This window comes from Maylandia zebra, linkage group LG9, assembly GCF_041146795.1.
Source record: "Maylandia zebra isolate NMK-2024a linkage group LG9, Mzebra_GT3a, whole genome shotgun sequence".
In the NCBI taxonomy this organism is placed as follows: Eukaryota; Metazoa; Chordata; class Actinopteri; order Cichliformes; family Cichlidae; genus Maylandia; species Maylandia zebra.
Genome location: NC_135175.1, coordinates 27,963,086 through 27,988,087, shown reverse-complemented (window position 1 = coordinate 27,988,087; position 25,002 = coordinate 27,963,086). Strand labels below are relative to the sequence as shown.

The following is a 25,002-nucleotide window of genomic DNA, read 5'->3' as shown; positions in this document are numbered from 1 at the left end:
TAGGGTGTACCCTACCCCTTATTATTATTCAGAATTGGTTGAGAAAATGGATATATGGAAATGTTGAAACTGAATTTTGACAAATAGTTCCACTTCATCAAGTCTTGTCACAGTTCATATTCTTGTTTAAGAGTACTCTTGTCGGATAAATTTCCACCATCATATTGTAAACAAAATTAAATTAGATTAAAAGTGGGACTTCAGTGGGCCATCTGCAGTTTTGTGCTTTGCTGGTTGGCAGGCTATGCATGCAGGTCATCCTGATTTAAGCTTAAGACAGTGAATTAAGCTCAAGCTGTAAGATTTGGGTGTGTCTTTCTATGCTCACCTCACCACTGGTTATGGCAGATTACTGCTCCTCTCTGAGGTTGTCAGATTTTGTCCTGCTGGGTTTTCCTTCCTAACACTGCCTAACACACTAGTGATTGCTCATTGGGAACTGTCTGATTGTTGAGGTTGTCTCCCTAATTCTGTAAAATGTCTTTACCTTGCAGTTTAAAGTGCACTGAGGTGATTGTTGTTGTGATTTATCACTTTAAACTTAAAAATTAAACATAACCGTGAAAAAAGAGGAACCACTGTTTTTACTTTTCCTCCCACACTACTGACTAAAATCAGCATATCATTTTCCACTGAACACATTTTTGCTCTTTTTTTTCAAATCTGATTACAACATCCTCTTTTTCCACTTATGATGCATTTTTATAATGGTAAAAACTTCCTTATGCTTAGCTCTACATTTGAGCTCTACTGCCATTTTATCACATTTATTAGAGGAGACTTTAATATTTTCTAAAATTGTGCAATAAAAAGGATGCTCAATGTAAAAACCTAAACATCCAAACACCATTACATTCTGCAATAGTCAAATATCTTTTGACATGCAGCTGCAGAAATCCTGCAGCAATTTCAGTGACCGTTAAGACTGCACCATGACTTCTCCTTTTGTTCAGTCTAAACTTGGGCAACCTGAGAGCATGTCTGCTGTCTATCAAAGTCATTTGTGCAGAAACACCAGCTACTTGAATAAGCAGTAAATGTGCAATGGGCAAAATGTGCCTTTGAAACAGAATGTACACTATACAAGCATGCACATTTTACAGACAGTCACGTATAAACAGAGTGTGCACACACAGTACATAATAGCATCTTTATTACACTGAAATATAAAAGTATATATATTTATCACTATCCTGGAGAGAAAGGACCAAGTCAAGAAAACAACTTGTAGCCTCAGTTGTAGCAGTTTTCTCTTTGTCATACGAAAGACAGAAAGAAAGAAAAAAGAAATAAAGATTTGGAATCAAAAACATGAAGGCCACAGTGACGGGTTGCCATAGATTCTGTGCACATAAAAGGAAAGGAGGCAAACAGCCGTACATGCTATATCACACATACATACACATGCACACACATGTGAGGACCTTTCATTGTCTACATTCCTCAAACTCTGTCTTTAAAGTTACTCTTAACCTGCTGCCAAAAGAGCACCACAAACACGAGAAGCAAGTGGCTCTCAGTTTGGTTTTTAGGAGTGAGATGCCAACGGCGCAACAGTTTTGTCAGCTTTCTGGAGATGTGAGTGAAACTGAACAAGAAAAAAAAGATTAAATAGTAAGGTCTACGTAGAGAAGGCATTGAGTTTAACTTGATAAATGTCACACAGATGTGTCTCTATGTGTCTTGATGCATGCTCAACCATCCTGGAAAAGAAATCACAATAAGTTGATCAGTGTGTTTTTTCTCTTCAGATAAAAATGCAATTTGCAGCCAAACACTGCAGGAATAATTTTCCATCTGGGGTTAATGTGCTTTTGTTGCATTTTGAATGAGTGCAAGATGGAAAGATTCATTCCGCTGTCATGCCTGTACAGTAAAAATAAAGCTGGAGGCAGAAGATAGTTAGCCTATTAACATAAAAACTGGAAATGAAGGGGTAAGCTGGCCTCTTTCCAAAGATAACAAATGCCGCAACTCTTCAGGATGATAATTTATCATATAGTGGGACTGATTCGTAACAAAAACACAGTTTGAAAAAGTTGCTTACTTGCTAGTTTTTGATCATAAGCAAAGTCAGCCCATTTCAGTTTTTCAACAAGCTAGAGATGTAAATGGTAAATGGCCTGTATTTATGTAGGGCTTTACTAGTCCCTAAGGACACCATAGCGCTTTACATATCCAGTCATCCACCTATTCACACACACATTCACACACTGTAAAGAGGACATCAGAAAATTTGCTACACTATGCCATCATCTTTTCCAATATTCTTCAGTCTGGCACCAAAAGTGTGTGAACAGCTGTCCACAGGAAGGATGACAGTATTTATAATAGTTGTGTAAAAACTATTTCACGATTTTGTGAAAACACATATGGCATTGATTTCGAAATGATGTTTGATGGCATGGAAATTATAGATAGTTGTGGATAAAATAAATGGTGCATAGCAAATAAGGCATATTAACAGCTAATTAGGCATACGTTGTTTATGTATGTGCTAAAACAGATGTAATTTCTGGAAGTTTTCAGTGTTTGTAATTTTACTATGCTTCCATAACCTCTAAATTCTAGTGTTTATGCTTAGTTAAGCTAACCTGGTGCTGACATCTGCTTATATGTTTCCCCCAAAAAATCAAGAAACTCCTGTAAATAGCACCTACAGTATCAGCACTTATCGTGCCAGCTACTTTGATTAAGCTTTTCAGTATCCTGATGTGCTTCCAGGTTCAACTGCAGATTGAAAACACAGACGTCACATCTGTGGTTAAAGGAGAATGCTGCTGAGAATGGCAGAGGCATCAGATTTACCCACCTGAAGTCTACCATAGATGACCTGAGCATTAATTTTTGTCGTAATTTATTTCTTAATTCAAATGATAACCTTTAAGGGCACACGTGTGGTTTACTGTTATTTAGATATTGTTATGATGGTGTGTTTTATTCACCATTTACAATGCTACCAACCGTTTTAGAGAAACCAAACAAACAAAGAAAAAGGAAAACGGTCTCAGGCTCCCTAGCAGCTTCTGGAGGCTGACCAGTCATAGCAGAATGGGCTCACTGGAAAAGAGGCCATGACTAGAACAAGACTAAAAACAGTTTAAGTAAATCATGCAAAGATGTACAAGTAGATATATATCTTCTTTATATGATCCTTACAGAAGTAAAGATCCTGTAAATGCAACAATAGCTGCATTTCCACCAAAAACACTACTAACGTTCAAGGGAACTAAAGTCTCATGGTTACCCAGCCCAGTTGAAACTTGGTAGAGAACTAGCTGTAGGGACATCACTGTTGGCACCCCTGATTTGGGATTTGTTCTGCAACTGGTGATGCTTTAAAGATGTGAATGAAGAAATTAAGAAAAACAAGTGTGGCCCATTTTAAAAACTGGTAGCTGCAAAATGCCCTATTTCACCTGATGCTCAAGGTGGTTTGCCACACCTGAATGTTGTCCTGGGAAATTGTATCGCTGGCACGTAATAATTTTAATAAATGAAAAAAAACTTTGCAAGTCATTAGATAATTTATCTGTTTCCAGTCAAGGGCTGTCTTGAACTAGTGACATCACTTCTCACAGAAATAGCTCACTTTTCTTTTTGTGACCCCGACTGACTCCCTGAATCTCTTTGTTTACCCACTGAAAACCTGGTAAGTGCATCTCAGGAAAGTTAATGCAGGGCAAATGCGGCTAATTTACATTTGCAAAAGTGTCCCCATTTTCAGTATGTACGCCTACAGTCCTCACATGGAAGGAAAACAAGTGCACAAACATACACACACACACAGATAAGAGGCGAAGGCCGCAGAGTGGACGCAGAACAGCACAGGGGTCGTCTGAACCGACCGGGCTACAGAGGTCAAAGTTTCTTTCACACAGAAACATGAAGTACCAGTGAGGTTGCCACGGCAGCCCCGGCTCTGTGTCATTGTTCTGTAACCGTGGCAACATGCAACGACAGACTGCAGCGCAGTCAGTCAGTACCGGTGGTACAGCAAGCTCCAACAAAATAGCAGTAAACTGAACAGAGAAGCCTCTTTAGAAGAAAAATAAAGAAGTAAACACAGGATAAGGCGGCGTCGGGGAGAGAAGGTGGCTGACTCCATGGTGCTGAACAGTTGCTGATTGTGATGATCATTTGGCACAAACTTCTTTTGGCTGAAGAGTCTCAGACCAGCAGTGAGAATGTCTTCAAAGGATGGCCTCCAATGTGGTGATAAGAATGCGACAATAAGGATGCTTTAGTCTTCATTTTGAAAGGCTCTTCTTAATGTGTTCTACCTCCATCTGTGAAGCAAACACAACCGTGAGCTCAGCTAGTTTCATAGCAATTAAAAAGAGTTATATTTACAACCAAAGATATGAATATAAAAATTTGTATCAGAAATGTGGTTATGAAAAGTGTAAATGTTATAGTTAAGTAAAAATTAATGCTGGTATGTCAAAACAGATGGTTAACTAGATAACTATACACACAGGTACTGCCAATACTCTATCTCTGATTAGAGATTCTTGACACTTCCTGTACTCCTATTTTGAGTTTACATAGTGTGTTGCCCATCGATACAGATTGTATTTGTGGCATGCATCATACACACTAGATGAACTCATCTGTTGATGGTAAATACAAACAACACAAATACAAGTACAGGCCATTTGATGAGTTTGTAAACTTATAGCTGTGAAGTCCAAGCAAACCAAGGTATCAATACAGGAAGTAAATACAGGAAGAAGGGGCTATGTTTTGAACTATTGGAAAACATGGAAAATTTATGTTCATTTCACAGCATGTCTATAGTTCTAGGCTCCATCCCAGAATACAAAGCATGAGCAAAGAGGCTGTGCTCTTCAACGGATGAAAAACTAATAGAGAAATATTACTAGAGCTCGTCATTCGAGCAGGACTCTGAGTAGAATCCATATTGAAGGGAGCCAGTTAAGGTGGTTCAGGCATCTGATCCTGATGCATCCAGCTCTTTCTAGGGAGGTGTTTTGGACATGTCTTACTGGGAGGGTGGAAAATGCTGCAGAGATTATATCTCTCAGCTTATTCTTGGAAATGTCTTGGCATTTCCCCAGAAGAGCTGGAGGAGGTGGTTGGGAAAAGGGAAGTCTGGGCATCTCCTCCCCCAATACACAGACCCAGATAAGCATCAAAAATGGGGGGATAGGTAATAAATATACTTGTGTGACTGTTAATATACAGTGGGGCAAAAAAGTATTTAGTCAGCCACCGATTGTGCAAGTTCCCCCACCTAAAATGATGACAGAGGTCAGTAATTTGCATCAGAGGTACACTTCAACTGTGAGAGACAGAATGTGAAAAAAAAATCCATGAATCCACATGGTAGGATTTGTAAAGAATTTATTCGTAAATCAGGGTGGAAAATAAGTATTTGGTCAATAACAAAAATACAACTCAATACTTTGTAACATAACCTTTGTTGGCAATAACAGAGGTCAAACGTTTACTATAGGTCTTTACCAGGTTTGCACACACAGTAGCTGGTATTTTGGCCCATTCCTCCATGCAGATCTTCTCGAGAGCAGTGATGTTTTGGGGCTGTCGCCGAGCAACACGGACTTTCAACTCCCGCCACAGATTTTCTATGGGGTTGAGGTCTGGAGACTGGCTAGGCCACTCCAGGACTTTCAAATGCTTCTTACGGAGCCACTCCTTTGTTGCCCGGGCGGTGTGTTTTGGATCATTGTCATGTTGGAAGACCCAGCCTCGTTTCATCTTCAAAGTTCTCACTGATGGAAGGAGGTTTTGGCTCAAAATCTCACGATACATGGCCCCATTCATTCTGTCCTTAACACGGATCAGTCGTCCTGTCCCCTTGGCAGAAAAACAGCCCCATAGCATGATGTTTCCACCCCCATGCTTCACAGTAGGTATGGTGTTCTTGGGATGCAACTCAGTATTCTTCTTCCTCCAAACACGACGAGTTGAGTTTATACCAAAAAGTTCTACTTTGGTTTCATCTGACCACATGACATTCTCCCAATCCTCTGCTGTATCATCCATGTGCTCTCTGGCAAACTTCAGACGGGCCTGGACATGCACTGGCTTCAGCAGCGGAACACGTCTGGCACTGCGGGATTTGATTCCCTGCCGTTGTAGTGTGTTACTGATGGTGACCTTTGTTACTTTGGTCCCAGCTCTCTGCAGGTCATTCACCAGGTCCCCCCGTGTGGTTCTGGGATCTTTGCTCACCGTTCTCATGATCATTTTGACCCCACGGGATGAGATCTTGCGTGGAGCCCCAGATCGAGGGAGACTATCAGTGGTCTTGTATGTCTTCCATTTTCTGATGATTGCTCCCACAGTTGATTTTTTCACACCAAGCTGCTTGCCTATTGTAGATTCACTCTTCCCAGTCTGGTGCAGGTCTACAAGACTTTTCCTGGTGTCCTTCGAAAGCTCTTTGGTCTTGGCCATGGCGGAGTTTGGAGTCTGACTGTTTGAGGCTGTGGACAGGTGTCTTTTATACAGATGATGAGTTCAAACAGGTGCCATTCATACAGGTAACGAGTGGGGGACAGAAAAGCTTCTTACAGAAGACGTTACAGGTCTGTGAGAGCCAGAGATTTTCCTTGTTTGAGGTGACCAAATACTTATTTTCCACCCTAATTTACGAATAAATTCTTTACAAATCCTACCATGTGAATTCATGGATTTTTTTTTCACATTCTGTCTCTCACAGTTGAAGTGTACCTCTGGTGCAAATTACTGACCTCTGTCATCATTTTAAGTGGGGGAACTTGCACAATCGGTGGCTGACTAAATACTTTTTTGCCCCACTGTACCTTGGCAGCCTGCCCAAGTAAAGCATATGTGAAGGAAACACATTTAATTTTCCAAAACACATAAAAAATAAAGTTTTAGATGAATTCATCATATTTTTTTTACATTAATAACATATTTACTAGTTGCTGTTAATTTGTGGGCCTGTTTTAATATAATCAATATTGTTTCTTAGCCATCTCATTTCCTCTCATTTCTTCACCACCTTTCACTCACCTGTAAATTAATACGAATCGTCCTCTCCTCATCTAGTGCAGTGGCCAGCTGCTTCATCTCCTGCCTGAAACAAACCGTCACAAACAAATCATGATTGTACATATACAAGAAACAACCTGCTGCTTAAAAGGCACACACTCACCTATGTTGGCTCTTCAGCAGGTCTATGGAGGCCCTCAGGTCTCTCAGCTGGTTCCTGAGTTCCTCCAGAGATAGGGGTGTTTGTGGTGAGTGCCGGAGCTCGGGTGAGGGACTCAGACCCGAGGAGGAAGACGGAGAGGCGGATCGATGGCTGGAGTTTGGCGGGTTCAGGATAGAGGGCTTGGCGGGCAGTGGTACTTTACTGTCAGGAGCCTATCCCAAACACAGATCAACAAGAAGAATTGAAGAATTTAGCATTTATAATATTTTCTTCCTCTCATATACAAGATCTAACCTCGTACACAACGTCCTTCGTGATTAAAATATACAGAAAATGAAAAAAAATAAGAGACTGTGCAGGATTTTAGGTTCAAGAAAGAAATTTCTGTCTTGATTTTAAGCACTTTACAGAATAAAAGTATGTGTGTGTCTGTATGATCAAAGCTGCAAGCTGGATGGGCCTGGAATTTATTGATAGATTGTTTCACTAACTTGATGATGTTCAACTTAAAAAGAAAGAGTCAAACTTGACCTTTTTTGTGATATTTAACCTTAAAAGTGACTTAATGTACTTCATGTAATTAAATAAAGCATTATCTTTTTTTTATCTGCCAACACTAACATTTGCCAGAAGCCTTGAGTAAAATTACCAAAACACAGTTTTACAAGTCAAAAAACATGAAATTCTGTAGTGTAATGCCCCCTGATGGATTAAATGAGAAGCACAAGGAACTGCCATGGCCGTACAGAGATGGTGGGTACTCCTTTCCTCAGGGAAGCATCTACAGATCTGGTGGAGACAGAATCATGATTGTCCTTCACTCGCTCCTTGTCCTTCCTGACCTCCACTATCGGTGAGTCCAGGTCAGTGCAGGACAGAGAAGACTGCAAAAGAAAGAAATGTGCTTAAAAATGTATACATTCACTGGTCTTCTTTTTTCAGACTACAGATATATTCTGATAGCAAAATATCCACAACAAGAAGAAAGAAAAAAAAATCCTTGTATACAAACTGAGACAATAATTTTTAAAAAGCATCACAAGAAATTTATATTTTGCAAGGACAATCTAGTTTAGCGAGAAGAATGGAAATGGGGAGAAACATCTTGTCACAGCCTGGGCCTCTGACCCAGCGCTCCGAGTTTATTTTGGTATTCTTCTCGTGTTAGCTTTGTGATCATGTGTTATTCCTATTTAGTTTAGGTTAAAGGCAGCCATTATTTATTGTTTCCTTGGTTTCCATATTTGGATTCTTGAGTTTATCATGTGTTTTTAGGTCTGTAGGCTTAGTGTTGTCATGTCTAGTTTCCTGTTTTATTCTGAAATAGATCGTGCGTGTTCTGTGTTCATGTGGTTAGTTTTTCTCTCCCCTGTGTTGTAATTATGTTTAATTCTAGTCAGCTGTATCCTCATGTGTCCTCGCGTCCCCTGATCACCTCGTGTGTATTTAAGTCCTCAGTCTTCCTGTGCTCAGCGTTGCATCGTCTGTTATCTCTCAGTCATAGAGTGTCATAGGTTTTTGTTTTCACTGTGTTTCATAGTTACTCAGTATTCATGGTTTTTCATAGTTTTCTTTCACTGAGTTTCATAGTCTTTCAGTTACAGTGTTCACAGTCTTCTTTGTTTTCTTAGTTTCAGGTTTTGCCACCTGCAATTAGCCAAATGTTGGAATTAAAGCTCTGTTCTCCTGTGTCTGAATTTGGGTTCGCATCTGAAATGCACCGGCTGCTCAGTCGTGACACATCTAGGTCTATTCTGAAGTTAAGCTTATTTGCCTGACAGCATCTTTAAAGGTCACAAACAAATCTGTGGTGAGGGGTGTTGGCTATCAAAAGCCTTGATTTGGGTGAAATTGAAGTAACAAAGTCTTGATGAAATGCTGCAAACAGAAGTGATAAAAATGCAAATAATTTGATTAAAACATTTGTGACTGCATGAAAACAAAGCTATGTTTCATTGAGTTCCCTGAATTACATTTATTACTAAAAGCTGTGAGGGTGGGAAAAGAAAAAGAATTTAATTTCAGTGCCTAAAGCTATCAGAAGAATGTGAAGAAACATCTGCTAAAACTTCCTGAGTTTGTGTGTTATGTTGAAGGCGTATCAACAGAAGTTAAAACAGGGCTAGGCCATATTTATGTGTAATACAAATTTATACCAAAAGATGGTGCAGTGAGTCAATGTAGCACTGTAGCAATGTTTAAGCTACTAAGTGCTGATTTAGACTTATTCAGGGGGGTTTATGGTTACAAGGTACCTACAGTGTGGATTTAACAGCAAGTATAAATCCCCTGTAATGCAGAACAATGGCTGATGTTTCTGACTGAAAACCTTCCAAAAAGAAACCACACTTGGTTGGAAAGAAAAGAAATAAAATAAAAACTTGAATAAAGAGTAGCACCATCTTATGCTACATAGAGCGATGTCAGAATTTCTAAGACATCAGTGTAAGCCTCGACTTTTTGGTAAAACATGACCATACTGCAAACATAAAGGTTTTTATAATTGTCATTTTTATTTATTTCATTTATTTTTTTTTTAGGCTGATTGACACTAAAGTATTGGTAATAACAGAAAAGAGTGGTTAGCGTTCAAAGCTTAATCTACAGTCAGCCAGCAGGGGGCGACTGTATTTTGGTTTGAGGTCTGTAGAAATATGTTGTCTTTCTTTCTTCATATAAAGTCATTTCTGAAAGGCCGACTACAGACTGACTCACTGGTGTGATGATCTGTGAGCGGGGTCGGCGGTCCGTGACTCGTGGTCGCGATGCCGTTGGATGACTCAGCTTCTCTGTAGAAGAGACAATTGCGTCCAGATCCATATCTGTGCAGACACACACCAGAAATGCAGAAACATATTAGAGACTCCGGCAGAGCAAAAATTCTGAGCCCGCTCTGACACTGCATCACTGCTCGATGCTTCTGTCAGTCTAACTCACCGGTGTCACGTGACCTGTCAGGGGCAGAATCTGGTGTCGAAGCCCCGCCCTCAGATTTGGGGCTATCACACCTGAGCAAGTAAACCATACGTAAATATTAGGCTCATTATGCTCAGGCATGTACAAATCAGGGCGTTTTCTGTATCTGAGTGTGTTTGTGTGTGTACTGACGCTAGTGTGGGCGGTCTCTCGGGACGCCGCGGGGGTTGGGAGGAAGAGGAGGCGCTTGACTTTGGAAGGAGGGGTTTTTTGGGAAGGAGAGATGGGAGGGTGGGCTTAGAGAGGTCTCCGAGTTTCACCTCTTCACCTACGCACAAAACAAACATACACACAAAAATCATACAACATAATGAGAACACACAAGCAGATCAGAGCTGGATATGCATGCAGAGGGACAAGCATGACTCAAACACGTGCATCATTAGACAAGGGGAAGGTAAACATGGCTGCCTCAGCAAAAATGAACAAATTTTGACCTTTGAAGAGGAATAATTCAGCTGTAAAGGTTAAAGGATGATGAGGGCCGCAGGAAATAAAAGGAAACACACAGACAGGGCAACAGAGGACAGAAAGGATTAAAAAAGATCAGGCATCGAGGTGGTGGCAGCGGTATTTGTCAAGTATTTAAGCTTCTACTAAAAATGAGCCAAACAAGAACCATTTATTATGTTACAATTCAAGAAAATCCTCCATCACTGTTGCATAAAATAACTGGCGTGATTTCATCCAAGACCAGTGTGTACAGTGAAACACCTGGATTGGCTATGCATCTGACCTTGACCCAAGGTCATAGCTGACCATGAAAAAAAAACAATTCAAGAAATCCTTTTGAGTAATACAGCATAAAAATAGATGTGAAAAGAGCTGTACATCACACTTTTTATTTATTTAATAACAAGCTGACGCGAGCACAGTGTAATAAGATCATCACAAAACACCAAAGTTTAGCTCTTGCCCTTTGGGGGGATTTGTGTTCTCTGAGTACTCATGTTGGTAGTATGATTAAGAGAAGTATTAAGTTGCTGCCATTTCTTTTCTACATCCATTTTTCCTTACAGCAGAGTCACTTTATCCTCCAGCCTGCTTCTGGATCTTTTTTTTTTTATCAAGAATGTATTTATTTCCCCCTACTCCCCTTACAAAGGTGGCCACACCTACAACCAATCAGGATACTTACTATCCTTATTATGAGTCTAGATTAAAAATCTCATTTTTTAGAGTGACCTGCAGTTAATGCCAGGTCTACAAAGGACAAAGGACTAAATACAATATCCAGAGCGTATGCAGTAAAAGATTGTAAAAGTAAACAGGTACAACTTTCATCCTTTCCCCAATTCTTTAAAACTGACTTAAATAAACAGTCACCAGTTCTAACTATTTCATGTTCCACATAATACAAACTTCATCTACTGGTCTATAAACCAGATTTGGACTCTAAATGTTGTGGAAGAAACTGTTGAATGCTTCAGCGGGACAGTTCATGTTTGTTGCTGCAGGTGGAAGTAAAGAACTTAACCTGTAGCTGCATTTGAAGTGTAAATTGCACTCAATGCAAGTGTATGGAGGCAAGCTGAGAGTCTGTAACTATTTAAAAAAAGCCCAGAAACAACAGTTGCATCAGTCTTAATAATAGTGTGTCTATTACTAATCCGATAAAAGGATTTAATCTTTTAAATAACGACAACAAAGCAAAAACTGTCTCAAAAACTGACTTTTAGCTGTGCATGGTAAAACCTTTCATGCTTTTGGAGACTTCTTAAAAGCACTTAGCTGCAGTAGCACCCTCCTACTCAGCATGTACTGCTGTGCAAAGAAGCCACACGGAAAAGTGTACCAGCACGATTGCTTTTGACTGATGTAACAACAAGCAACACCTTAAAAACTGTCAGCCACAAAATCATAGAACTTACGTACTTAATTGTTTGGGGGTTTTTTTTAGCAAAGGCAAACTCCAATCATAGAAACTTTGCTACTTTATTTAAATGTATGACAGAGTTATGGAAATCAGTTTGACAGTGGTACAAAGTAACACATAAGGCTGATGACACTTTTTATCTCTGATTGTATGTTTTTAACCCCACTGCAATCTCAGTATATCGCATATATATAAAAGAAAGACATCATTTCGTGCTGCTCTGATACAATGACATCGCGGCCACTGTGCAGACATCTGGAGACATCCGTCTCACACCAGCAGCACAGTCAATGCCAGTCTTTCTTATGCTTAAAACCACATAAAAACCCATAGTTTCCTGTTGCACACAGACTGATACTGATGCACCTCTTCAATCAAAGCTCTGCTATTTTGCTCAAAAAAATAGCGGGGCAATTCCCGTAAGTGATATCTGCAGAAACTTGACCTAGAAAAGAATCTGTCTTTTTTATGTAAAGAAGCCCAGCAGGGTGTTATATGATTATTATTAGTATGAAGGATGTTAGTAATTAGCCGAGCAAATAAGTGAGATAGTGCAGCCGAGCACTAGTCAAAGCAGGTCAGATTTTACCTCGATCCTGGTCTCTCTGGGGAAGATGTTCAGGCCGCTCAGGAGGAGCCTTCCTGACCTCTGACTTTTTCTCTGCAGTCAGAGTTCAAAGGTTTTTTTGTCTTTCTTTATTTTTACTATTTTCCCCCCTTTATTATTTTTTTATAGTCTCAGACCACAAAAACAAGCAGGAAGATGAGAGCTGTTACCTGTGGTGTGTTTTGCCGACGGTGCACTTGGAGGAGGCGGTTTCTTTGGTCTCTGGAAACGCATACAGATGCAGAAGCATCACAAAACCACATCTGCAGATTTCAAACATCACTATAACCTGGAAAGTTTTGCGAGTCATGACAAAATCACCTCTTTCTCAACTTCTAGCAGCTTGACAAAGTTGTCTGGGAAGACACCTTGCCTTCCCCCGATCTCCCCCATCCACCAGCCTGCATCGGCACAATCCTGGACAAAATCATTTTTAAGTATTTATTTGAATTTGCAGATGCCTGGAAGTGAATGCAGATGCGAATACGAAATCGCACAATGCTTCGCTCACCTTAGTGATGATATTTATGATGTCCCCGTCTTTGATCGTCAGCTCATCTTCATTTTGTGCTTCGTATGGAAAGAGGACTTTACACTGCTCCCGCCCTGACAGCCAGTCAAAAAGAGTCAAGTCAGTTTAATAGAACAAAACCACCGAAAAAGTCAGAAACAAGTGGGTTTAGACAAAGAAGGCAAACTGGATTTGACCTACATAAATAGAAGAATGTGTTTTCATTATGCAAGAACGTCATCAACACAGTTTACATCGAGCAAAATATGTAATTTATAATTGGAAATATAAAAAAGTTCCAAATAATCCCTTTATTTGTTTTGTCTTTTTTTTTTAATGATCTTTTAAAGTCTTTTATCCATAGGTTTTACAATAAACAATAATAATCCCTATCAGTGATCTAATAATGGACAGATGCATTCACTCTGAAAAAAATAGTTTGTTCTCTTGTATAAACGGACATGCTTGGACAAAAGCCCAAACGAGGAAGCACTTTCAAAACAGTGTAACAACATTAGACACTATGATAATAAGAAACAACGCTTTATTAGAATGAAAGGAAACCTGCAAAAAGTGTAGGAAATGATAGCAAACAGTTTTAGTTGACCGAATGGAACACATGGAGGGATCCTGTTTGGTTTGCACATGTATTTGAGATTTTACGAGCCGTTCTCAGCATCATTGTTTAATGTGCAGGAACCAGGGGAATGCTGAGAAAGCTGAGAGACAGTTTACCATTGTGGAACGGTTTCCTTAAACCCACACTATGATTTTTCTCTTTAAAGTAACCAACAGGTTTTAGTACTGAGTCCTGACCGTCTAATTTATCTAAACTTACTCAAACGGCAAGAGAAAAGGGATCAAATATGAAGGTAAATATAAAAAGGCGGTCGCAGACAGACCTCGAACCCTTGTCTTAGGTCTTGTGATTAAATTACATGTCATGTTGCCTAAGTAAGGCACATTTTGGACTGCTTGTCATTTTGTTACCTGTTAAAAATTTGGCTGCTTGGTTGGGAAACCTTCTGTTTGGTATGCTTTGTTTTAGTCTTTTGTGATGCTTGCTGCTTCTAGCCTGCATGCAGTTAGTGTTTAAGCAAATATTCTTCTTTTAAATAAGATCTTCAAAACCTGTAAACCACTAAACCACAATTTTTCACTTCCTGCCACATGAAATAAGGCCAGATGATTGCATTTCGAGAGTGCAGAAAAAGGGCAAATTTGGGGATTTTTTTTCTATCTGGTAACTTAGGGACAAGTTACACATGTAACAACTGTAACATGAAGGTGAGTACACATGTACAGTAATCCACTACATTTCTGAGTCATGTGATTTACTGTAATGTGCTACTTTGGAACATGTTACATGCAACTCTGCTCCTTTAGCAGGCTTCTGTTCTTCTTCATGGTTGAAATCGTTGTTAAAGGGGTTTCCCTTTGTTAAAATATGACGAATAAGGATTCCTGACCAAACACCAGAATGTGATGAGCTGAAAGTGACATGTGCGTCGATTTGTCATTAGCACAGTGTTTTTGCTAGATTCGCCTACACGACAGTTAAGATGCAACTTCTCACCTTTGCTTTTGCTGTCAGGCTCAGTCTTCATGCTTTCAACTGCAACGCTCGCTGCTTTCCCGTCGCTGGCCTGAGTGGGGGAAGAGACGTTGGAACATCTTAAGTTTCAGACTCTTTCACATTCTCATCTATGTTTTAACATAGTTTTTGTTAGGCACTTCCTGGTTTGAGTCATCATGTTTTCATCTTTTATTTATCAATTTGTACTGTGCAAAAGCCTCCTGCTAGCTCCCATTTCTTTAATAGGTGTAGCAATATTTATTGCAACATGCTAATATTAATAAAAATACAGGATTTAAGAAAAAAAACAGATTTTGTACAATTCTAATAAACTTGAAAGACAATATTTAGTATGACCACCTTTGCACTTCAACTTCAAAAAGGATAAGCGGAAGCTAATGGCTGGATGGATGGTGGATAGACCAAAATACTCAATTTTGCTCTACAAAGGCCTGATACCCACTTACGAGGACATTATACTGCTACTGTTCTATCAGAATTTTAAACGAATATCCTCATATGTGGTTCTTATTTTTCTTAAAAACAAAAATAAGGTAAAAAAATAAATAAATCTGGTAATTCTTTGTTTTTGAATTCATCGGGCCCCAATATGCCCAAACATCAAAGAGAAATTAAAAATGCATGGAAGAGTTCGGGTCTTAAGAGGTTAAGGACATTCAAAGCTCTTTGGATGTTGGCTGCTTTTTGTTCTGTTCTCTGTCGATCCCACACTGCTTCATTAATGTTGATGTCCTGGCTCTGGAGAGGCTGCTGGTTCTCTCTGTGTTCGGCACCAAACCATACCAGAGCTTCCACTTTTTTTTCCGAGATGGGTGTTTTACCTTTTCCCTGACCTCCACTGTACATACCGATGACAATTTAATTTGGATTCATCCCTCCATCGGACCTGTTGCCACTGATTGTCAGCCCAATTCTTGTGTAATCTGGCATACCTCAGCCTTTTGTCCTTATTTTCCTTCCTTGAGAAAGCCTTCTTGATAGAAACCCTTCAACTGAGACATTTTCTGATGGGTTTTCAGTGAACAGTAGATGAATCATTTGAAGGGCTGGATGTATTATTAAGTCCTGTGTGCTAGCTCTGGCTTTACAAGATTTTTTTCTGTTTCTTAAGGACATGACTTTTGAAATACTGTTCATCTGCTGCAGATAGGTCTTAGGAAAGTGGACAAGTGATGACTAAGTTTCTTTTAAGGACATGCTTTTAAGGACACAGCTTGTGAGACATACCACATTTCTTGCTAATATTTCTTTGAGAATCACCTTTTTGGTGAAAAACCAGTCAGTCTCTTATCTTTGGCATGAATTGCTTATGCATGAATGATTCATAGATCAGTGTTAAGTGTCTTAATAAACAAAACAAAGATCGCTCTGAAAATGGCCTGGTATAAGTACTGAAAATGCGCTAAGAGGCAGCCAATGTCCAAAGAAACACCACTTTAAGCTGAGCATACAGTTTTTCAGTCACGTTATCGAGCATCTGCTCAAACTGCACGATTGACTCGCAGGGGTTAGAAGTTCGTAGGTCACGATGCACCTGAATGCTCACACTGTGCGTCCATAACATGAAGGTTATAACAGAAAATCTGTCGCTCGCTCTCCATCCCTGTCTTTCACTCACACAGACTCACACCACCACCATCAACTTTGCTAAATTGCTAATGAAAAACGTTGATCAGGCAGCTGTGATTGAGCAGGATTGTCCATCCAATTATTTTCACGATTGTTGTGGTCGTGATAATTTTGTGAGGCCACATCGAAAAGGCTCGGATGAGCTTTCCAAAGTTCTACAAGTTGTGCCTCCATTGCTTGTGTCTAGATCACACGCTGAACTGCCGTGCTGCTCCGTCTTTTTCACCGACATTTATGTGTTTGCGTGTGCACAGTGTGAGAGGCTGCGTTGACACAAACAGGTTTGATTTTCTTACAACCAAGCGATTGATGAACGGGAGCTGGACGTGAGGTGTTAATCGCTTCTCGTTATCCCACATATACTACACGATGCACGACACAGGATGAAGGCGAAACTCTGAAACTGAAAAATCGGCTCAAAATGAGCCACAAATCGCACAGTGTAAGCCCACATTAGAAGAGTTAAGATAAGATTAAGATAAGATAAGATAACCTTTATTAGTCCCACACGTGGGAAATTTGTTTAGAAGAAAACTCTGGCTCTTTGGAAGCAACACATAAAGAAATGATGGCTGTCTTGAGGCTTTTGCACAGTATTGTATGTTTGTGCCTTTATTTAAATGCAAACATAAATCTATAAATCAAACATTGTGAAGTTTCTTTATAAATAACTTAACATGACTTGACATTTCTGAATCTTCTTCAGGGCCTCACAGTATTCAAGTAACACACTCAGATTTTCCTAATTGCACTTGAGTATAGCATCTTTGCTTGTCATTGAACTGAATTCAATGATGAGGACAAATCAATCAAAAATAGGCTCGAGAATGGAGAACAGTACACCGTGACAGCAGTGGCAGTCAGCACTGGTGAAACATTTCACAGAATTTCACTCAAATTGGTAGTAAATGAACCACACATAACAGGAAAATAGGAACACTAGCCAAACATAATGATGGGGGAAAAAAAATCAACTGTAAGGGTAAAAAGCAAGACTAACATAGCCGGTACTTTTCCAGTCTAAGCAGATAATTAGAGAGGAAGAGCTCAGATTCAGCACAACAGGCTGACTTGCTGATCATGTTGAACACGCACACGCTACAGCTACAGTGTGCGGGTGCCGTTAAAGCAGCCGTTGTTTCCCAGCTGGAGTGGATCCCTCATTCATGTTTGTGGAACCAGTGGTTGCTCTTCCTCAGGAAAAATACACACACACACACACACACACACATACCCACACACAAACAGCACTCAGTCTGGGAGAAAACACACACACTGCTTTCTTCTGTTCGGTCGGGAGAAACCAACACCGCTGTGCCACCTCCTCTCCTCTCCAAACCCTCCCCTTTTCTGTCTTCTACCCTCCCTAATGAGACCCATGTGGAGCCACAAGCAAAGAGAGACCATTACAACATGACAGAGAGGTTTTGTGCGATACTACTCTTCGAACAAGCAGAACTGAAATCCTTTATGCCATATATGGTTTCCTACTGCAAAAACATAACTGTGAACACACAAAAGCACACAGTCCTGTAGAAGTAGCAGCATGAGAATATTATCGTGACCTTCAACAAATATCAAACCATACCACCTCATACATAGAGTGTGCACACAATGAATACATGCTGATTCATCCTCACATAACCCTTGAAGCTGCATGTACGGTGCAGGGTGCTATTTTATCACCTCATCACTGTAAAGCAGATCTTCACCGGCTTGGTATGGTGTGAAAAGACTTTGAAGAGATCTTTGCGAGAGGTGTAAACAATGTAATGGTTTGTTTAAAAAAAAAAAAACCCATCAGGTGAAACGCCGTCTTCTCAGATCATTCAAAAGATGCCTATAGGAAAACAAGGTCACGTCTTCTTTACCTCTGCTTGAAAAGTGAAAGTGCACTCTTTCTCCTCAACACCTCTGCAAATTTAAACCCCGTCACTTTTTTTTCTGAGGCTGCAGGGCCTCACCACCACACTGCCCTAGCTGATGGAAACAGTAGGTTATTTTACAAACAACGAGACGGATGCTGAGTGGCTGTCTGCTCACAGCCGCTGCGCGAACAAATCAGATGTTAAACCAAAGACACTATTTGCAATTCTCAAACAATGTCCAGGTGTTACATAGATGGCTACTAAACTTTTATATTTAAACCCAGGTTACATTTTAGCCTTACCAGGTTGTGTCTGAACAGGTTTTAGAGAAATTTGCTCCATGATCTTAATTTCAAACATGCATTCACCTTCAAATTAGGCTGATGTGAAGACTTTTAAAACTAATTTAAACAAAAGGGGAACTTTACTGCTGATGTAAATGTTTCAGATTTGAAAACTGATCCTAAACATGCAACGTTTATGTCACAGTGACCACTGAAATGAAGGTGTTCATCTCTTCATTGATTCAGCCATTTGGCTTCAAATTATGTATGTTTTTTTGGAATAAACTGTACAGAAGCAAGATGCCAAGATGACTGCTGGGTACAGTCAGTCCTATCTGATCTCAGACACCAAGCAGGGTCTGGTTAGTACTGGGAATACTAGCTGCTGTCATTTTTTTTAATGGCTGTGGTACAGGAGGTAGAACAGGTCATTTACTAATTAGAAAGTTGGTGGTTCAATCGCTGGCCGCTCTAGCCTGCATCCTAAAGTATCCTTAGGTGAGATGTTCTTAATGCCTTTATCTGAGTGTGAATGAGACGCGCTGCATAAATTGCCTTAAGTGATCAAGTAGAGTAGAAGAACGCTATATAAGCACCAGTCTATTTACAACTTACTTCTAAAAGTCCTTTCGTGTCACATGAAACAGGCTTTTGAAGTGACTCAACAATGAAAACAAAGTCAACATCACCAACAAGGAGAGGAAGTGGACCTTATAGCTGGGGTTGTGGTTTTAACAAACTTCTAGCCACTTAAGTTAACTTTTTATTTAATATAAGGAGCAATTCTATTTGCTTTCTTGCAGAGAAACACTTACAATTACAGCTGTGCAGCTGCAAAAATTGTAAGCCAACCAGTCAAGTTGCAGTTAACCTGGCCAAAGCTGATGTTTGCACTCTTGGATTTAAAATATCATCATGTCATCATCGTATCCATATCAGATTCAGAGTTCAGAGCCACAAACTATTGATCTACCCAAAAACCAGCCAAATACATTTGATTTGGAGTGTTGCTACAGGACAGCAAAAACTCCTTTATTTTTCTGTCTCACCATCTCACTAAGAAAACCTGTGCACAGGAACTGTTTTTTTTTTTTTTGGGGGGGGGGGGGGGGGGGGGTTACTGACAAACTGGAAATTAATTATGTTGTGTCCTCCATTGTTCTACAGCTGATTCACTTTTTGGCCAAAACCCCCAACTGATACTTTGGCCCATTCAAATATATTTCAGCTGCTCAGTGACTCCAACCAGTGTGTGAGTTGATGAAGTTTGATGTTAAGATGTTATCCTACACTCACATACATACACTCACTGGCCACTTTGTCAGGTCATTGTCAAACACACATTACTAGTACTGGGCTGGACCCCGTTTTGCCTTCAGAACTGCCTTAATACTTCATCTCATAGATTCAACAAGTGGCTGGAAACACTCCTCAGAGAATCACATAGTTGCTCCAGATTGTTGGCAGCACATCCCAAAGGTGCTCTATTGGACTGAGATCTGGTGACTGTGGAGGCCCTATGACCACAGTGACAATGAGTTCACTGTGGTCATAGAAAGGATATGATTAGCAAAAGTACTCAAGGGGGCTGTGGTGTTTTAAATGATGCTTAGCTGGTACTAAGAGGATCAAATTATGGTAAGGAAATATCCCCCCCGCACCATTACACCACCAACAGTCTGAACTGTTGATACAAAGCAGGATGGATCCATCCTTTCGTGTTGTTTAGGCTTAGTTCTGACCCTAACAACCAAATGTTGCAGCAGAAATCAAGACTGGTCACATCAGACAACAGTTTTCCAATTTTCTATTGTCCAATTTGGAGAATAAAAAATGGCTTCAATTTCTAGTTCTTGGCTGACAGGAGTGGCACCCGTTGTGGTCTGCTGTTCCTGTAGCCCATCTGCTTCAACATTCAATGTGCACTTCTGCCTTTCCATCAGTTTGAAGTAGTTTGGACATTCTCCTCTGACACCAACAAGGCATTTTCACCCAGAGAACTGACCCTCACTGCATGTTTTCTCAGACCATTCTCCGTAAACTCTAGAGATGCTAGTTTGGAAAAAACCCAGGGGATTCCCAGTTATTTAACCATGTCACGTTCAAAGTCACTTAAATCACCTTTCTTCCTCATTCTCACGGTCAGTTTGAACTTCAGTAGCTCGTCTTGACCATACTGCATACTTAAATGCACCAAGTCTCTGCTGTCTCTCTTTCGCATCAGAAGGTTCCCGCTGGTTTCTATTTCACATCCAATGCCTTTTTTTCAGGTGACAGTTGATGTCAAGCCTGAGTGACTTTGAGTCACCGCAATGAAAAAAAAAAAGAGGAACCGCTGAACAAACACTAAGAAAAGCGTTTCCATTTGCTGCAATGGCAATAATCCAAATTATAAACACCTGCGTTAAACTCGCATGTGGTCACTCTGCGTCTGTGCAGCAAGCCACACCACTCAGTCGCAGACACACACACACACACACATGTACAAACAACCGACCGTTCAGTTGAAAAGTTACACGGCCTCGTGTGACTCACCCAGATGGATACTCCTGACGCTTCCTCTGGAGCCTCATTACTGAGTGAGGAGACGAGTCTCACCATAAAGCAGCATAACGGCCTCCCACTAACAGGGCAGGCTGACAAACATCCTTCACACACACACACACACACACAGTCTGCTGCTAAATAGGAGGCTTTGATGACCAGTGTGCTGGTTTTAATGACCGTTTTACGCTCTTTAAACACACCTTCATCGACATAGTTAATGTTCTTTATTTCTACCTTCATCCTAATGAATGTTTAAGCAGCATTTCACTTTCAGGCTGTTTGCGTCTGTAATTTTTAGCTGCTGACTGTTCTTGGCGTGCAAGTTAACATTTTCTGTTTTTCTTTAATAAAGACTTTTACATTTCTTGATTGCCAGCATTTTCTTACTAATACTGCCATTAAAGTTCACTTTAATTACCAGCCCTGTTCACCAAGATTGACGTTTAGACATCTCACTTTTAAAATGTTTTAAAATTTACAATAAATTGACAGACAAACCCAAGACCATATCCTTCAATGGAAACTATTAAGCCAAAAAAAGTTGGGTGACGTTACCTTGGCTTTCAGTTCAAAAAGCTGTCTACAAACTGGACTATTTTATGTCCAGTTTTAAATATTTGTGGTTTAAAACAGGAGCCAAAATAAAAAATCATATTTTTATTGCTTATATTTCCCCCGTTTTGGTATCCCAAACACTTCTTTAGCATAAAACACACATAAAACCATCATCTTTTAGGCTGCTTTGTTGGTGAACTAGCCCTTTAAGTCTATATCCATAACCCTTCCACTGTCATCCCAACATGTCAAGCATCAATTCTGTAGCATTTAAAGCCCCAGAAATGTCTTCTTGGTGGCCGTTATCTCTTTTTCTGTGTTTCCCTGAGAAATATTTACAAAACTCGCTGACAACAGTGTGAAAAGCAAAAACATACATTGCTTAAAACTCCTGCCTCACCTGGCCTTATGTTGTTACGCTGTTTAATTTCCAATGAAGAAGAGAAGAATATGCAAAATGAATAACCCTCCAAAAATACGCGGACAAAACCCGTCCCTACCGTCTTTTTCTGTGTCTCCAGTTAAACTCGCACGAGGCTTTGCTACATCAGCTCACGCAGCAGGAGAATAGACGTGAATATGTAGACGTCAGTGAAAAACTGTATCAACTCCCTTCCCCTCTCCTGCTCTCTCTGTCTGCCCTGCTGCGCTCTCACTTCTGCTTTGCTTGTCAATTCCCTACAGGATGTGTGTGTGTGCATGTGTGTGTGTGCATGTGTGTTAACATAAAACCACTTCCTGTGCTGTAAAACTGAAGCTGAGTAAGGGGCGGCCCAAAGGCTGTGACTTCCTTTCCTCATTGCTGTTGATGATAATTTTTTAAAAAGTCTATAAAATAGAGTGTATAAAGCAGAATGTGTATACTTGTATTACTTCCATTGTGGGGACCTGTTTACTAAATTGCCTTATGGGGACAAAACAGACCCCATAGTGCTAGTCATTTAATTTTAGACTGATTACTTGGTTTATTGTTACTGTGTGTCTCCAGGAAGTGAACATAAGTGACACAAACACAGCTGGGTGTGTGTGACTCACCTTGTCCACCTCCGAGTCCACGTCCATTGAGCGAGGCCTGAGCTTGATGGGCTGGTCTTTAAAGATATTACCAAAGCCAAATCCTCTGAGCTGACCCTAGGGGGTTTAAAGAGGTATAATGAAAAACAGCATTATCTTTTAAAGGAGCAGTCCAACCAAAATCATAAATAGGAAAGAAAAACAACAACAGCTTCCTTTGTGCTCATCCATTGACCCTGTAAAGTTTCATTTCTCCATCTATGACTCAGAATGTACTCAGAGTTACCACCCCTGCATCATAATCCTCGTCTGTTATGTCTGTCTGTATGCTTCCTCTGTTCCAGACATTTCTGTTGCCAAAATAAGGCCAGGTGCTAGGAACACTAGATCGGTTTGTGCTGCTGACTGATGTTATACCTTAATATGACCTTACATGAAGCTCATATTAATTCAATTGCAGTGTCTCCGTGTGGTATAAACCACAGCGAGTAAACAACATTTGGAATGCCTAGGAGAGTTTCCAGCTTTTCATGGGATCCTTTTCTTTTTTTATGGTTATTGTTCTGACTGTAACTTGAGTTGAGTAGTTTACCACTTTGCTTTGAACATGATACCATTTTTTTAGTGTTTAAATTACCAGAAAGTTGTAACATATTCCCATCTTTACCCTTCTTTTATCTTTCCCTTGAGCCATAGTTAATATGCTGAAATAAAAAAAATGGGAAGAAGATAAATTCATTCACTAAAAATTAGCTTGAGATATAATTTATGTTTAATTAAAATGGTCGCTATTAATTTTAACTCAACCTACAAATTTATGGACAAACTAGCTGTGGAGTGCTAATAATTAGCTTTATGCACTATCCAACCAAATCACTATAACCATCCTATATTATTTAGATGCCTCTCATGCCGACCAGCAGTCTCTGAGCAGTCAGAGGATGTGCATAGGATTATGGGAAGTACAGATTTTGTCATGCAGTCTTTGTAAAGATTCAGAATCTGCACTTTGTATTCCCCTGACCCCCAAAGACAGCAGGCTTTGAAAAAACAAATGTGACCGTCCTGCCTACTTTTAATTTCATGGCTGACTTTATAGGGGAGGTCACCCCCCCAAGGAAGCTTGTAGTGTGATGAGGTAGCACTCAATGCACAAGTATTTGACTGTATTTACCTTCTTGGGAGGGATTTCTGACCCTGTTTCTGACCGACTGTCCCCACCGTCGCTTTCACTGCTTGGGCTGTCCTTATCTACATACACACAAATAATGCACAACACATCTTAGTTTGTTGCAGCAATGCAAAAAGGGCTGATTTCATGAAATAATTAGAAGATTTGAAAATAAACAAATAAATCTTGTAATCAGAAGCAGTGATGGATTTTTTAAATTTAGATATGTCCCCACCCTCTGATTAGCTGTAACTCACTTGTGCGTCCACTGCGGTTCTCCTCCTGCGAGTCCAAAGAGGGCGTCTCTGAATCAGTGAGGATCTCTTTGGTGAAGTTGGAGGGAAACATTCCAGTCTTCCCATTAAGAACTCCCTCCCACCAGCCCTCCTCTACCTGAACATACACAGTTACACAACATGGACAACATGCACACGTTTATACACTCAGATATACATAGATTTACTCCTTTAAATATAATTAGTGGAAAAAAACAATGTTCTTTACAAACAATAAAGCCTAAAAAAAGCTTTTTCGGAAATATAGGGCAGCGTTGTGGTGATCACCAAAGAATAAATAACTAATATATAAAGAAAACATGAGAATTTCAACATCTTAATTATTCAAAAGAACATAAATATATAAATGTACACGTTTAAAAGTAAAATTTAAATATTTTTTAAAAATACATACTATTTAAACATTTTATTTTATCAAATTTTTCTTTCTTGTTACACATTTGATGAAATAAAACTTCAGTTACTTGTATTTTCTTCCCGCATTTCATTTTTTAACATGGCAATTTAAAAATTTGACTTTACTTGAGTAGATATATTTTGCTAAATTTTCTTACTCTTTTTCAAAAGGGACAGGGACACACACACGATTTCTTTCTTTCAGTTTTTAAACCGTGAAGAAATGGCTACCAAGTACTCATAAATGTCTAATTCAGGGTGGAAGCCTGGAGTTTTCCTTGGTGTCTTATGGCAAATGTTTGGCTACAGCATAAAAAGGTTGCCAGTCCGTTGCCGCACTCATTACCCATTATTATAACTGGGAAGCTCATTCTTCTGAGAAAGCCCGAAAGCTCCAGAACTGCTATGTGGACCTTAATGTGAGATTGTCGTCTATAACCTAAAATGTTATTTTTATGCTATTTTGCATCCTTTTTTCTGGTTTTACATTGTAGGCTCATGATGTAG

The 25,002-nt window shown here is 39.8% G+C and overlaps 1 protein-coding gene across 2 annotated transcripts in view; it reads right to left on the bottom strand.

The window, feature by feature from the left end:
• Positions 1 to 1,136: 1,136 nt before the first annotated feature.
• sh3kbp1 (SH3-domain kinase binding protein 1) overlaps positions 1,137 to 25,002 on the bottom strand; it is a 45,893-nt gene continuing 22,027 nt past the window's right edge. Inside the window, exons 5-19 of one of the 2 annotated variants that reach the window (XM_012919334.4) lie at positions 24,061 to 24,196; positions 23,807 to 23,883; positions 22,654 to 22,749; positions 14,715 to 14,784; positions 13,139 to 13,233; positions 12,949 to 13,044; positions 12,798 to 12,849; positions 12,610 to 12,681; positions 10,277 to 10,412; positions 10,106 to 10,176; positions 9,884 to 9,990; positions 7,915 to 8,052; positions 7,169 to 7,380; positions 7,027 to 7,090; positions 1,137 to 4,289 (exon numbers count right to left, since the gene is read on the bottom strand). In XM_012919334.4, coding sequence (XP_012774788.2) covers positions 4,251 to 4,289; positions 7,027 to 7,090; positions 7,169 to 7,380; positions 7,915 to 8,052; positions 9,884 to 9,990; positions 10,106 to 10,176; positions 10,277 to 10,412; positions 12,610 to 12,681; positions 12,798 to 12,849; positions 12,949 to 13,044; positions 13,139 to 13,233; positions 14,715 to 14,784; positions 22,654 to 22,749; positions 23,807 to 23,883; positions 24,061 to 24,196 — 1,461 coding nt within the window. In that variant the 3' untranslated portion in view covers positions 1,137 to 4,250. The remainder of the gene's footprint in view (positions 4,290 to 7,026; positions 7,091 to 7,168; positions 7,381 to 7,914; positions 8,053 to 9,883; positions 9,991 to 10,105; positions 10,177 to 10,276; positions 10,413 to 12,609; positions 12,682 to 12,797; positions 12,850 to 12,948; positions 13,045 to 13,138; positions 13,234 to 14,714; positions 14,785 to 22,653; positions 22,750 to 23,806; positions 23,884 to 24,060; positions 24,197 to 25,002) is intronic. The other variant, XM_012919335.5, reaches the window with a different exon arrangement.